At 43.6% G+C, this 13,579-nt stretch overlaps 1 protein-coding gene across 1 annotated transcript in view; it reads right to left on the reverse strand.

The window, feature by feature from the left end:
- LOC306934682 (breakpoint cluster region protein-like) overlaps window positions 1–13,579 on the reverse strand; it is a 103,860-nt gene that overhangs the window by 65,073 nt on the left and 25,208 nt on the right. The window contains exons 2-3 of the mRNA XM_079517360.1: window positions 6,700–6,914; window positions 47–151 (exon numbers count right to left, since the gene is read on the reverse strand). Coding sequence (XP_079373486.1) covers window positions 47–151; window positions 6,700–6,914 — 320 coding nt within the window. The remainder of the gene's footprint in view (window positions 1–46; window positions 152–6,699; window positions 6,915–13,579) is intronic.

Genomic DNA, 13,579 nt, shown 5'->3' on the forward strand with positions numbered 1-13,579 from the left:
GTGTGTGTGTGTGTGTGTGTGTGTGTGTGTACTATCGAACACTCACAATGAGCAGAGCCTCCAGTTGGCTCAGATAGAGTTCCTCACTGGCCAGAATTCCAGACAAAACCCACTTCCTCATCTCCAGCCCCTTCTCCTGGTCCAGCTCCACCTGTGTGTGTGCGTGCGTGCGCGTGTGCGCGTGCGTGTGTGTGTTTGGATAGAGAAAAGGGACAGAGGAGAACAGAGAATGTACGTGAGAAAGGACATTCCTAAGAAACAGACAGACTTGCGCCAGCCAGGCTCATCTGCAGGGATCGTAATTGTAAACACGACCGTTTGATCTGCTCTGATCCACCCCCACCACAGGGTTCAAACAGGAACCCTGCTGCGAACTAGTACATGGCTGCAAAGAATGTCTTCATGGTTCTAGAACACAACAGATTTGATTAAAGTCCATGGGAGTCTTAGAGGCCAAAGGTCATGTAGTTGCTTAAAGAAGGGGGGAGTAGTATTTCCTGGCCAGTATGGGACCTACTATTCAGAGACATCATTCATTCTGACATATTATGGCATGTCAGTAAAACATCCACTGAAGCGTACAGTAGACATGGGGTCCTTTCTGACATGTTTTCATCTTCTTGATGAGTCAGTGTGCCACATTCAACATTCAATTTAATTATGGCGACACATAAAAAAAAGGGAGGGGGGGAAAAAAAACTTCACATCAGGATATTGCAATGATCATTAATATACTCCCACCTATCTCCCATACTCCTGCCCACCCCATCTTATTTATCGGAGTCAGAGTTCCGAGTTTGCATACCCGAAGTAAACTAATCACGATTCATCGCGTCTTTTCTGCTTTAAAAGGTGTAGGCCAGGGGTGCCCAAAAGGTAGATCGCGCGATCTACCAGTAGATCACAAAGGCTGTGCAGGTAGATCACATGACATGCCCCTAAAGAGTATTTCATTTAAATATATTGAAGAAAAAAAACGATAACAAAAAAAAAAACATTTCTCCCCCTCTATTTCCCATTCCAAGTGCATTTGTCTTATACTGTACAGAATGTAACACGAACTCTACTATTCCGAAGCCCCCGGGCCTCAGGTACATATTTAAACTATTTTCAGCAATTTTCAGCTGGTCATTTTGAAAGTAGCTCTCAAGTCAAAAAGTGTGGGCACCCCTGGTGTAGGGAAACGGAAATGATGGGCATTTTATTTTGACGTTTCAGCCGGTTTAAACATGATGAAACGCTGGCTCTGAAGTTTCTGAACCAATCAGAGCGTTGCATCCCTTCAGGCGATGGGACGGTAGCTAGGGACATAGCTATGCTATACGCAGGACGCATGGAGTGTTTGTTTACAAGTCAGATAGTCGGCCAGCTGTACCAGTTTACTGAAATGTGGCTTATTATTTCTACCCTATAATGTTTTCAGATACATGTTTTAGCGTGATGGTTAAGTTGAAACCGAGTAATACACTGTCTGGATGTTATCTTGAATGGGAATAAAAACGGAGGATTTCTCTAATCAGTAGCAGCTGTGTTGGACAGTGTTGGACGGACGCGCACATATGGGGAATCAAACGGGTGAGCTTAATTTTTATTGGCTTTTATCGATGTGGGCCTCGACACGTCATCACGCAGTACGTTTTCGTTTCGTTTTCAGGAAGTAATTCAAATTCGATTTTTATGGACTTTTGATATAAAAATACACAAAAATGAAAATGTGCCCATTTCTTTTGGCATCCATTGTTAGGTATGCTCATATGATGACCACGGATGTGGTCTAAAAGTGTGAAAACCATATTTTTCATTTCACTAATTTCGCCTTTGAAAGAAAGATTCACGTCACACCACTTATGCCAGTGTGCCAGTGATTACCTTCTCCCTGTGCCAATGATTGCATCCGTGCCCAACGATGCCCAACCCTAGCCTGGATCCAGCCCAAAGACCCCGCCCACTCTCTGAGTGGACTGCGTCTCTTGGTCTGGTGTGCACTGTGAACCTATAATTTCTTCGGTACAACAATATATTATCCAATGAGAATCGGTGGCGGGAGTTGGTCTAACGAACAACCAATCAGCGCCGAGTCTCGTTTTCAGCGTCATCACACAGCGCAACACACAGAGGAAGGAGGGAAAAACAACACCAATGGCTACCTGATGGCTACTGGTTGAGGGAAATTCTAATCCCCTACCCCTTGAAATCGCTCAGACAGGAGACAATGTCAGACTGAAGCTTCAAGAAAGCTACAGTCTGATAATCAGGCTAGCCCAACCCTGCAGTAGAGCCAAGGGAAGTCAAAGCCCGATTTACACATTGTCGTACAACGGTGTTGTTCCGTTCCCATAGAATAGCGGCTCCACAAGCTCATAACGCATCGCATTGCATGACCAGATTTGACTGAGAGCCTGCCATCGCGCAAATTCCAGCTTTTCACCAGAGGAGAAAAACCTTTTTTTCAAAAATGAGTTTATAGCACAGGCAGACTCTCCACATACTAGAGCATGTCTGAAATAAGTGTCAGAGCTGAAATCGACATGTAAATATGAAATAAATGCTTAAACATGTAGCTAGGTGTAATGTTAGAGTGAACCTTTCAAGCCTGTTTTCTCAACTCGCTGTTTTCTGCAAGACATCACTCTATATAAGACATATCTCCAAAACTGGTGGGTCAAACTGAACAACCAATATGTTAATTTGAAGCTATGATTCCCTGCTTTCATATGACAAAAACGAAAATTCAAAAAAAATCCAATGGCTAGCCCCTCAATCAAATTTAGTCACAAGCATGTGCTTAGTGCTGACGTTGCATGGTAAATAAAGGAGCCACGGTATATACTGTAATATATATATATAGTATATATGTATTGCATATCATATGGGTGGAGGCTAAGCTCTCGACCCACTTGGTTTAGCCTTTGAAGATCACAAAGAAAGAACACATCAGATGATGACAACACAATAGAATAGAATAGAATGCCATGAGAATGGGCGAGAGTCGGGTTTCTGTTAAACTTTTGTCGACACAGGGAGTGTTCGGGGATGGAGCAAGCGTGGTCCTTTTCAGCAGCACTTGCGTCACTCCACGCTATACGGGCCTCCCTGCAGGCCTTGAGAGCGTAAAATGAAACCAAATGGACCCGTATGGGTCCATTTGGTTTCATTTTACGCTCTCAAGAGTAACATTTTTGTTAAACATCTACAGTTGGAGGCCATCGATATTGTCCTTTTCTTTTTGCTGAGGTTTGCGTGATCTGCGCAAAAGGACAGTTAACCCATTTTGGGCGGGAACCCCTTTTGGTGTTTTAAACATTATGTTATAATTTAGCTATTGAAAAATAGCAGATCTACAAGCTCATAGCGCGCCACCGAGTGGCGCGCTACGAGCTTGTAGGTCTGCTATTTTTGAAAAATCGTGAAAATATTTATTTCAGAAAACTGGAGGATTTAGAAGGATTTTTTAAAATGTTGAGGTCAGGCCTAAATGGGTCAAATGATAAGGGACAATATCGGTGGCACCCAACTGTACCACATCAATACAGCATGGAGTTGTGGACAAAACCTCATCTAAAGACAATACAAATATTCTTCAGTCTTGGGTCTGAGAGGCTAAATGTCATCAAATGGTGGTCCATCCATGGCTCAAATGCCCAATAAATAATGAACATTGATATGAAAAGGGTTGAAGAAAAAAAAAACACTGCTCTACGCTACATACATAGGCTGGCTGGCTGGCTTTGAACAGCTGACTATGGAAGAGGAGGGCCAACGAACGCACAGGGAGAGAGTAGCCTCCCAAACAGTGGGTCCGGACGAATTTATTGGGTCACGACTCCAGTAAAAAGCCCATTCACGGCCCGGACGGTTAGCTCAACCGTCTGGGCACCTAGGCTGCTGAGCCAGCCTGACGGCGTGGCCGCGGGTTCGACTCCCGATCCCGACGGCCTTTGCCGCGTGTCTCCCCCCCCCCCCCCCCCATCTCTCTCCCCATTTCCTGTCAGTCTACTTTCAACCTATCAATAATGGCAGAAAAAGCCCCAAAAAAATATATATCTTTAAAAATACGATAAATTAAAATCATTTTATACGTTTTAAAACAAAGAAACAAACAAATGTTAAAGATGTAGTGCCGTGATTCCCCCCCCCCCCCCCTAAAACATGATCATCAGGTATTATGATTATACTAGGAGGAAGATTTCTTTAAAAAAAAATCACACCCATGTGAAGTGAGTGGTGCATCTTCGTGTGGGGGTGGGGGGTGGGGGGCGGAAGCTCCAGACCCACAGGAACACACCCAGGGTGCCGGCCCCGATTCCAGCGAGCCGCCCCGCCTCCGAAACAGTTGAGAAATGACAGAGTTACCGTGTGGGGGTCCCTCTACTGTACCCTCTACTGTACTGTCACTGTACTGTCACTGTACTGACCCACAGGAACGCACCCAGGGTGCCGGCCCGATTCCAGCGAGCCGCCCCGCCTCCGAAACGGTTGAGAAATGACAGAGTTACCGTGTGGGGGTCCCTCTACTGTACCCTCTACTGTACTGTACTGTACTGTACTGTACTGTACTGTACTGTCACTGTACTGACCCACAGGAACGCACCCAGGGTGCCGGCCCGATTCCAGCGAGCCGCCCCGCCTCCGAAACGGTTGAGAAATGACAGAGTTACCGTGTGGGGGTCCCTCTACTAGTCTACTGTACTGTACTGTACTGTACTGTACTGTACTGTACTGGCACACCCGAAATCACCATATATACAGTTAATATGTGCGTGTGTGTTAGGTTGCGCACAGGTGGTGAAAAACAACCATGCTGTTTTCGTGCTCAGACGCACCCAGCCAGCCACTCAGCCACCCACCCACACACATAGCTCCGTAAGGGAGTGGTTGCACCACTCAAAAAGTGTACAGAAAGTGTTAACCACACCTGGGGGTCTATTAGAGTAATGTTAACTCCATAGACACATGCAAAACAGAAAAAGTACAGAAATCACGGCACTCCATCTTTAAGAATTTCCATGGGAAAAAAAACAAACAATCATTTTTAAGTAGTGAAATTAGCAGATTAGATCTACGAGCTTGCGACGTGGCGCAAAGCAACGTGTTGCGAGCTTGTAGATCTGCTATTTTCACTAGTTTGGGTCGCGGGCAAACGTCTAATCTCTATTTTGGGTCTCGACCTGAAAAGTTTGGGAACCGCTGGTTTATGGGCCTTCTTCAGGAATTCAATTAACCCATTTTGGTGTTTTAAACATTATGTTGTAATTTAGCTATTGAAAAATAGCAGATCTACAAGCTCATAGCGCGCCACCGAGTGGCGCAATATGAGCTTGTAGATCTGCTATTTTTGAAAAATCGTGAAAATATTTATTTCAGAAAACTGGAGGATTTAGAAGATTTTTTTTTAATTTCGAGGTCAGGCCTAAATGGGTTAAAACCAGGTGCCCTTCCTGTGTATCCGGCACACGTGGAAATATTAAACATGCGTTTAATATTTGTTGAGTTTTACCGCATCTCATACAGTGTTGTTAAAACCTTGCGTTATCTGCCTGGGCCGTGGCTCAGAGGTCCAGGCACCTTGGCTGGTAATCCAGTCTGGCAGTGTGCCGCGGGTTCGACTCCCGATCCCGACAGCCTTTACTGCATGTCTTCCCCCCCCCATCTCTCTCCCCATTTCCTGTCAGCCTACTGTCTGTCCCTCCATAAAAATATATAAAATAAAGGCGAAAGCCACAAAAAAACCTTGCGTTTTACCATTATTCTCTGTCATTCTGCTAGTGGCAGTAACAACCAATCATATCATATCATATCAAATCACATTTATTTTTTTCTTTTGTCTTTCTTTTTTTCTTTTGTCTTGCAGTATTTTTTTTATTTAATTAATTTTTAATTATTAAAATGTACCGTTTAAAACAAATTGTAACGATAGGCAAAGAATAAGCACTACGCATCAGCCTATGCCGTTTTCGGTCATGAATTTTTTTATTTTTTGTAATTATTATTATGCTGTAATTGCATCTGTAAACAAGGACCGAAATAAATCATTCATACATTCATTCATACATTCATTCATTCATATCTTTAGCCTGCAAGGTGACCAGGTGACCACAAGGCAAGCCCAGCGGACCTACTCTCTCTCTCTCCATTTCCCATCTCCCTCGGCGGATTCCATCAAATAAAAAGGCAAAATAAATCAAATAAAACAAGTTAACAGTGAGAATTGTATTGTGTGCATTTACTGCACTTCAGCCATCTTGATTCCATTTCAAAACGCAGAGCACAGAGGGCCGATGAAGGACAAAACACAGCTAGAGATGTGCCGTACTGTATTTTACAGCAGGGGTTCTCAACCCGTGGGTCGCGACCCCTCGGGGGGTCGCCAAATTATTTTAGGGGGTCCCCAAATTATTTTCAAAAAAAAAAAGAAAACAAAAGATTTTAAAATTATATTTTCACTTTTTTTCAAAAATAGCAGACCTACATGCTCGTAGCGCGCCACTCGGTGGCGCGCTACGAGCTTGTAGATCTGCTATTTTTCAATAGCTAAATTATAACAATGCTTAAAACGGTTAGGAAGGGACAGCGCTGCAGCGTGAACTGCACACGCACACGCACGCACGCACGCACGCACGCACGCACGCACAGACAGGCCAGTAACACATCATCATTAGACATCATTTGACCCAGTGAGTTAACGTAACGTCACATTACCGACAGGGTGGACTCCAGCGAGCCCGAGGACTGCGTGTCTCGACTGCTGCGGCTCTTGGAGCGGAGGAGGCGTGGCGAGGACGAGCCGGGGGACGGCGGGCCAAAGGTCAGGGGGTCATGGTGGTGGTGGTGGCGGTGCCTCGGGGGGTGATGCTCCACCTCAGACGGGTCCAGGTCGTAGCCATAGGAAGGGGGGGTCCCGCCGTAGGACAGCTCTGGGGGTCCGACATAAGGGGCAAAGGTCATACACAGAGTCAGACCGACAGACGGCGAGATGAGTTCACATAGTTCATACAGTAAATGGAATAACTTCACTGGGGGGGACGTAATTAGGTTTTCAATGTAATGTGGTTCCCGGGAGGACCCAGGGGTGGTCTTTTAGATGGGTCCCAGCCCAGGGGGGAAGACGACATTTTATGAGTCCTACTTCAACGACATTAGAGTACACAGAGTTCAGCATTGCCTCCCAGGAACCCCCGGAGGGTAGCCTGGAACTCACCTATGCTTTTTATGGCATAGGCATAGGCAGGCAGCTCCCGGCAGGATCCGCCGGCAGAAACTATGCGCAGCTGCTAGACTAATTAATTAGAGCGACAGAGAGAGAGAGGAGTGTGTGTGTGTGTATATGTGTGCGTGTGTCAATTTAACAAAGGTGCAGACGATCAGTAATCAGCAGAGAGTGAGTGATGTTTGCACTACTCTATGCCGAATTGAAGTGGACTCGGACCCAGACTTTTTTTTTCCTCCCTGGAAATAAAAACGTCTGGGGTTCCGAGGCTACCCGGAGGGTGACATGATTGCGTCCTTTCTCAATTTAGCGAGTCTAAGGATGCAGGCTATATTTGCAGCACTGCGGGGGAAAGAATGAAACCGTTTTTTTCCAATGGAAAACAGAAACCATTGATCAGCTATAGATTGTTCGATCGGTCATAAAACCACCACCACCATATACTGACATTTCACCCATTAAAACCTGGAGAGCATCCGTGTCATTTTAGCGTTGCCTCTTCAAAAATAGCAGACGTACAAGCGCACAGCGCGGCGCTGCACGCTTGTACATCTGCTATTTTTGAGTGTGAGAATTACTGTATATATATATATTTTAAGATTAGTTTTTGCCTTTATTGATAGTTACAAGTGAAGATAGACAGGAAAGAGGGAGAGAGAGAGAGAAGGGGAGAGACATGCAGCAAAGGTCGTCATGAACGGGACTCCAACACGCGACATGCTGTCAGGCCAGAGCCTATATGTGGCATGCGCCTGGACCGCTAGGCCAGTGGTCGCCCGAGCACTACTGGTTAAGAGGGCATTTGTAGAATCGGCCTCGGGTCTTAACCGTTTGACTGCTACCATTATTCAATCCCTCCGCCGCGTCCTGCCAGGGTTTTATCGCGCGTGACACTTACTTTGAAGAGCCAAATATCCGTAATCGCATTTTACTATGAAACCATTCCGTGTGTGTTGACGAAGCTGGTGCTTGTTCTCTCGGTCGGTGGTGGAAAAAGTGGACCGCGAGTATCACAGCGGCTGCTAAAGGGCGTTGAAAACGCTTGTCTGGGACAAAGCGACCGCTGCAATGTCGCTTCTGGAGATAAAGCCGTCTGAAAACAGAGCAGGCAATGTAAGTGGATGCGCGCGCATCTTCAAAATGGAAAAAAATATATATATGTTAATGCTGTTTAGAAGATTTTGAACACGTTCCTGGGATCTTTGTGTGTGTGTAACATGTGGTTTTAGATGTCGTAGATTTCCTCGTGTGAGTGGGCTCACTTCCTTCCTGGACTACAATTCCCAGAATGCTTTGGTGCACTGCTCCTCCTTGTGGATAGGGGGAGGGATGTCTTACGGAGACAACATGTAGTCCAGGAAGTAAGTGAGCCCAGTGTCACACTGCGAAAATCTAAAATATCTAAAGCCACATATTACACACATAAAGACCCCCAGGAAAGTGTTCTAAATCGTCTAAACGGCATTAACATATATTTTGCTCAGTGCCATGTGTCTGTCTAAAGGAGCATTCAGTGATTTGAGTGATTTGGGAAAACCCCCCGGCCGGGTCCGTCCCGGTACACACGACAGGCCAACAGCACACACACCAAGGCCCGCCCCTGCTCGATCATGATTGGCATGATAGGCCCCTCTCTATCCTGATTGGATGAAGGCTGGGCCACCTAGCCAAAAACGAAACCTACGGTTTTTGAAGGATTATCGCAACACAACCAAAAAAATAAGTGATATTTGAATTTAGGGAAATCACTGAATATACCGTTAACCCGTAGGACGGGAACGCATCCGTGTCGCGTTAGCGTTAACTTGTAACCACTTTAACCATTATTTTAAACCTTAGCTGTTGAAAAATAGCAGATGTACAAGCTCATAGCGTGGTACCGAGTCCGAGTGTCGCGCAACAAGCTTGTAGATCTGCTATTTCTGAACAACACAAACATGAAAATGTGGTGCACATATTTGAATCTTTCCCATGCAGCGAACGTTTTAAACTCAAATCCATTATGCGTCTCGGGGTCCCCGAACCGAAACAACATATTTTCAGTCAGGGGGGGACTGACTGCCCAAATACATATAATATTTGGGCTCCATGACATGAAAATGTTTAAGCACCACTGATATAGAAACATAGGGGTTTTTCAGAAAACAAAAAAAAATTAGACGACATTTTGTAGAATCTGGTCTTAGGTCTTAATGGATTAAGTGTTTATCTACTTTGAAGTGCTTCGGCCAGTCTAAATGGACTGCTAAAACCATGCCAGACACAGAGGGATGTGTGGCAGTGGATAAGCCGAAAAAGAGTAGCACCGTGTTGTGCTACCGTCTCACAACATTATTTCATATTCCCTCGGCAGACAGACAGTCGTATACAGTTGGAGGCCATCAATATTGTCCTTTTCTTTTTGCTGAGGTTTGCGTGATCTGCACAAAAGGACAGTTAACCCATTTTGGGTGGGAATAACCCCTTTTGGTGTTTTAAACATTGTTATAATTTAGCTATTGAAAAATAGCAGATCTACAAGCTCATAGCGCGCCACCGAGTGGCGCGCTACGAGCTTGTAGATCTGCTATTTTTGAAAAATCGTGAAAATATTTATTTCAGAAAACTGGAGGATTTAGAAGGATTTTAAGGTAAATTTGAGGTCAGGCCTAAATGGGTCAAATGATAAGGGACAATATCGGTGGCACCCAACTGTACGCTATACAGTGCAAACATCCTCGTCAACACTCTGCCTCCACCCTCCAAACACACCTCTTCAATATTGCTTTCCCTAGCTAGCTACTGTAACCTTTTTCTCAGTTTTTTATGTTTTCATCCCTTAGCTATTAATGTTCATTTCTTTTCTAATACATTTATTTTTTGCTATACCTCCGCCCCCCCTCCATGTAAAGTGTCTTTGGGTACTCAGAAAAGCGCTATATTGAGATATTATTATTATTACAGTCAGCCAGTCCTTGCTGTAGCAAAGTTGTAGCTGAATTACAATAAAAGATCATAAAATAAATTAGGGCAATATTTCAGCCCAATAGAGCGTCGCAGTCCCGCCCCTACCATGGACCAGGAAATTAATCCCAATGCATTTTTTTTTCCCATAGACATTTCAAAAAGTATTTATTTAAAGACGGTTACGCCGCGGACAAAGCCAACTCGAGTCGTGACAACTCATGACAACACAAACAAACAAATAATTACAAAGAAGAAAAACAACAAAAAAAGTGTTGTAACCTGCCGTTTTTCTTCTTCTTTCTAATTATTTGTTCGGACCAAAAAATGGTGTTTGTTGTCATGATTTGTCACGACTCAAGTTGGCTTTGTCCACGGCGTAAACGTCTTTAAATAAATACTTTCTGAAATGTCTATGAGGAAATGAACGGAGAATCATTTCCTGGTCCATGGTATAGGGAGCGGGACTGCGACGCTCTTTAAGCAGCGCTCCATTGTGTTGCCATTGTGAAATTAAAGTTGCATATTTCAAAAGAAGACCAGAAAAAAGGCGGTTAGCTTCCGACACAGACACGTAGACAAACAGATAGACAGACACTTGTGTAGATGGCTAGACACCAACAATACAATGGATAGAGCATCTGTATGATGCTTAACCCATTTTAGACCTGAGGACGATTCTACTAAATCCTTCTAAATCCTGATAGTTTTCTGAAAAACCCATGTTTCTGTCAGTGGTTCTCAAGGTTTTTCATGTCAAGGACCCCACAAATATGTAAAAAAGAAAACGTAAAAGCTCATAGCGCGGCACCGAGTGCCGCGCTACGAGCTTGTAGGTCTGCTATTTTTCAATAGCTAAACTATAACATAATCCTTAAAACACCAAAAGGGGTTCCCGCCCCGAATGGGTTAAGCTGAGTTCCTGCAACCGTTGATCAAACTCATCGATTTAATCAATTATAGAAAATCTTCGATAATTAGCCCCAATCCCCCTGCCGGCGGGGGCAGAGGCTGTCCACCTCCTGAACAGCTCTCAGCGGGTAAATGGGGCTGGTCAAGGTCTCAGGTTCCAACTCCGATATGTTTGATTTTCCCTCCTGGACCCCCCTATGGTTTAAGAGGTTAATCATTTTCTCCTTCAAAATAGTGAAAATCATCTGTGGTGGTTTTAATCAGACTAATCGATCAAATACAATTTAAAACATTCATCATTGATATATATATATTTTTAAATCACACCCGTGTGAACTGAGTGGTGCAAGGTCTTATATAGTCTGATCAGCTATGTCAGTGACGTCACACACTAACCATGGTAACCATGCTCACCTGTGCACGGACACAGGTACACGGACACGTACACACTACACAGGTACACAAACATACAGACAAAGCTGGTTATTGGAGTGGTTTGCACCACTCAAAAATACAAAATGTGCCTCTCGATTATTCGAAAAAGTAATCACTATAATAATCACTAAGAAGACAGAAAATTGATAGTTGCAGCCTAGTTCCTTGTAATGTTGGCAACCTGGGATTGTAAGCTTGGCATCAGTAAAATGTCTGAACTTGATCGCTTTATATAGATTCCCCTTGCCCTGCTGCTGCTATTCACCTAAATGGTTTCAAATGGTTAATTTATGCCATAATAATATGCACTTTAATAGAATGTTTGGTATAGCATTTTTGTTATGATAAACTGTGAACTTTATAGAGGGTATGCACGTGACATCATCATCAAACCAGGAAGTTATGCGGGAACGCCTTCTGAGTGCCAAACAATTACTTTCTGGCCTTGACAGCTCATACATCCAAACAGAAAAGTCCAATATGATTGCATTAAACGATGTTAAGCGACATTAAACACACTTTGCCACTCACTTTGCCACTTACTTTGCCACTCGATTTGCCACTCGATTTGCCATTCACTTTATGCATGCGCATACCCTCTATTGTACAACATGCAGTGGAGGTACATACCGTATGCACTTTATTTGAAATGGGTTCTATGCATACTGCATATCTATCTACACAGGATAAACAATAAAAATAAATCACACCCGTGTGAAATGAGGGGTGCTCTTATCATCGTACATCATCATCATTTGCTCGTCCACACATGACGTAAATTCTCCATTCATTGTCAATGGCATTTAACCCATTTAGGCCTGACCTCAAAATTTTAAAAAAGATCCTTCTAAATCCTCCAGTTTTCTGAAATAAATATTTTCACGATTTTTCAAAAAATAGCAGACCTGCAAGCTCGTAGCGCGCCACACGAGTGGCGCGCTACGAGCTTGTAGATCTGCTATTTTTAAATAGCTAAATTGGTTAATTTAAACATTAGCCCAAAATGGGTTAATGTTTGTGTAAGACGTAAAAATCTACACTGTAGCTGAACATAGGAGGGGCTATAGCGCCCTTCAAAAAAAAACAGAAAAGTCCATTGATTGCGCATTTATTAGAGAACAGCTCTGCGACGGTCATGCGGTGTATTGATATACCTCACAGTTATGCGTTGTCGTTATGTTCGGCGTTTCGTTTGTGTCGTTGAAGACGACCAAAAATAAACCCCCTCTGGCGTTTTATCGTGTAGTTGTCGTCCTGGGGGGGAGGCTCTAATGTCTATGTTCAAACTCGCCTTCTTTGCCTTTATCTTTCACACATAGTATATCAACCTCTGCTCTGAGCATCATCATTATCTTGACTTGTCACTGTTCAGACAGAGAGCATTGGAATGGGAAGTCAAGACAGTGACACAACACACACCAAATGTATAGCAATCTCGACAGTCGGCAATAAAACAAGGCTGGGCTTATTTGTCTACTGTGGGGGACTTGGTATGTGTAAGGAGAGGCTGCAGAACGAACGTTGACGTAAATCAACTGTAGATTTAGTCGACTAAAATCGCATGACATTTAGTCGACTAAAACTAGACTAACACTAAGGCACTCCAGGTGACTAAAATGTGACTAAAACCATATGTAAACTATTCAAAAGACTATGACTAAAACTAAAATAAAATGCTGCTGCCAAAAACAAGTAGAACCCGACCGATGCCAGATTTTTGGGTCCGATACCGGTTTTAGAGAATTGTAGACCACCGGGTATTACCAATGTTTTGATCGATATGTAAATTAATTATTTAATATAAAATATACACACAAAATATAACACACATTTTTTTTATGAATTATATCAAACATCAATTGTGAAAATGTATTCATTACACTGAACAAGCAAACTATAAAACAAGAATGTATTCAGCGCTAAATCAAACATTTAAAAGAAATTGCTGCTCTACAAGCACACAATGCCAACCATTAGGAATAATTACGAATCATTCATTTGATCTCGCAAGACTCAAGAGAGCGTATTTCTCAGCACCAACAGCGGCCTACACAGGACCGGACCACAGTGGCGTGCACAGAC

Source organism: Electrona antarctica (assembly GCF_951216825.1).
Source record: "Electrona antarctica genome assembly, chromosome: 12".
NCBI lineage: Eukaryota > Metazoa > Chordata > Actinopteri > Myctophiformes > Myctophidae > Electrona > Electrona antarctica.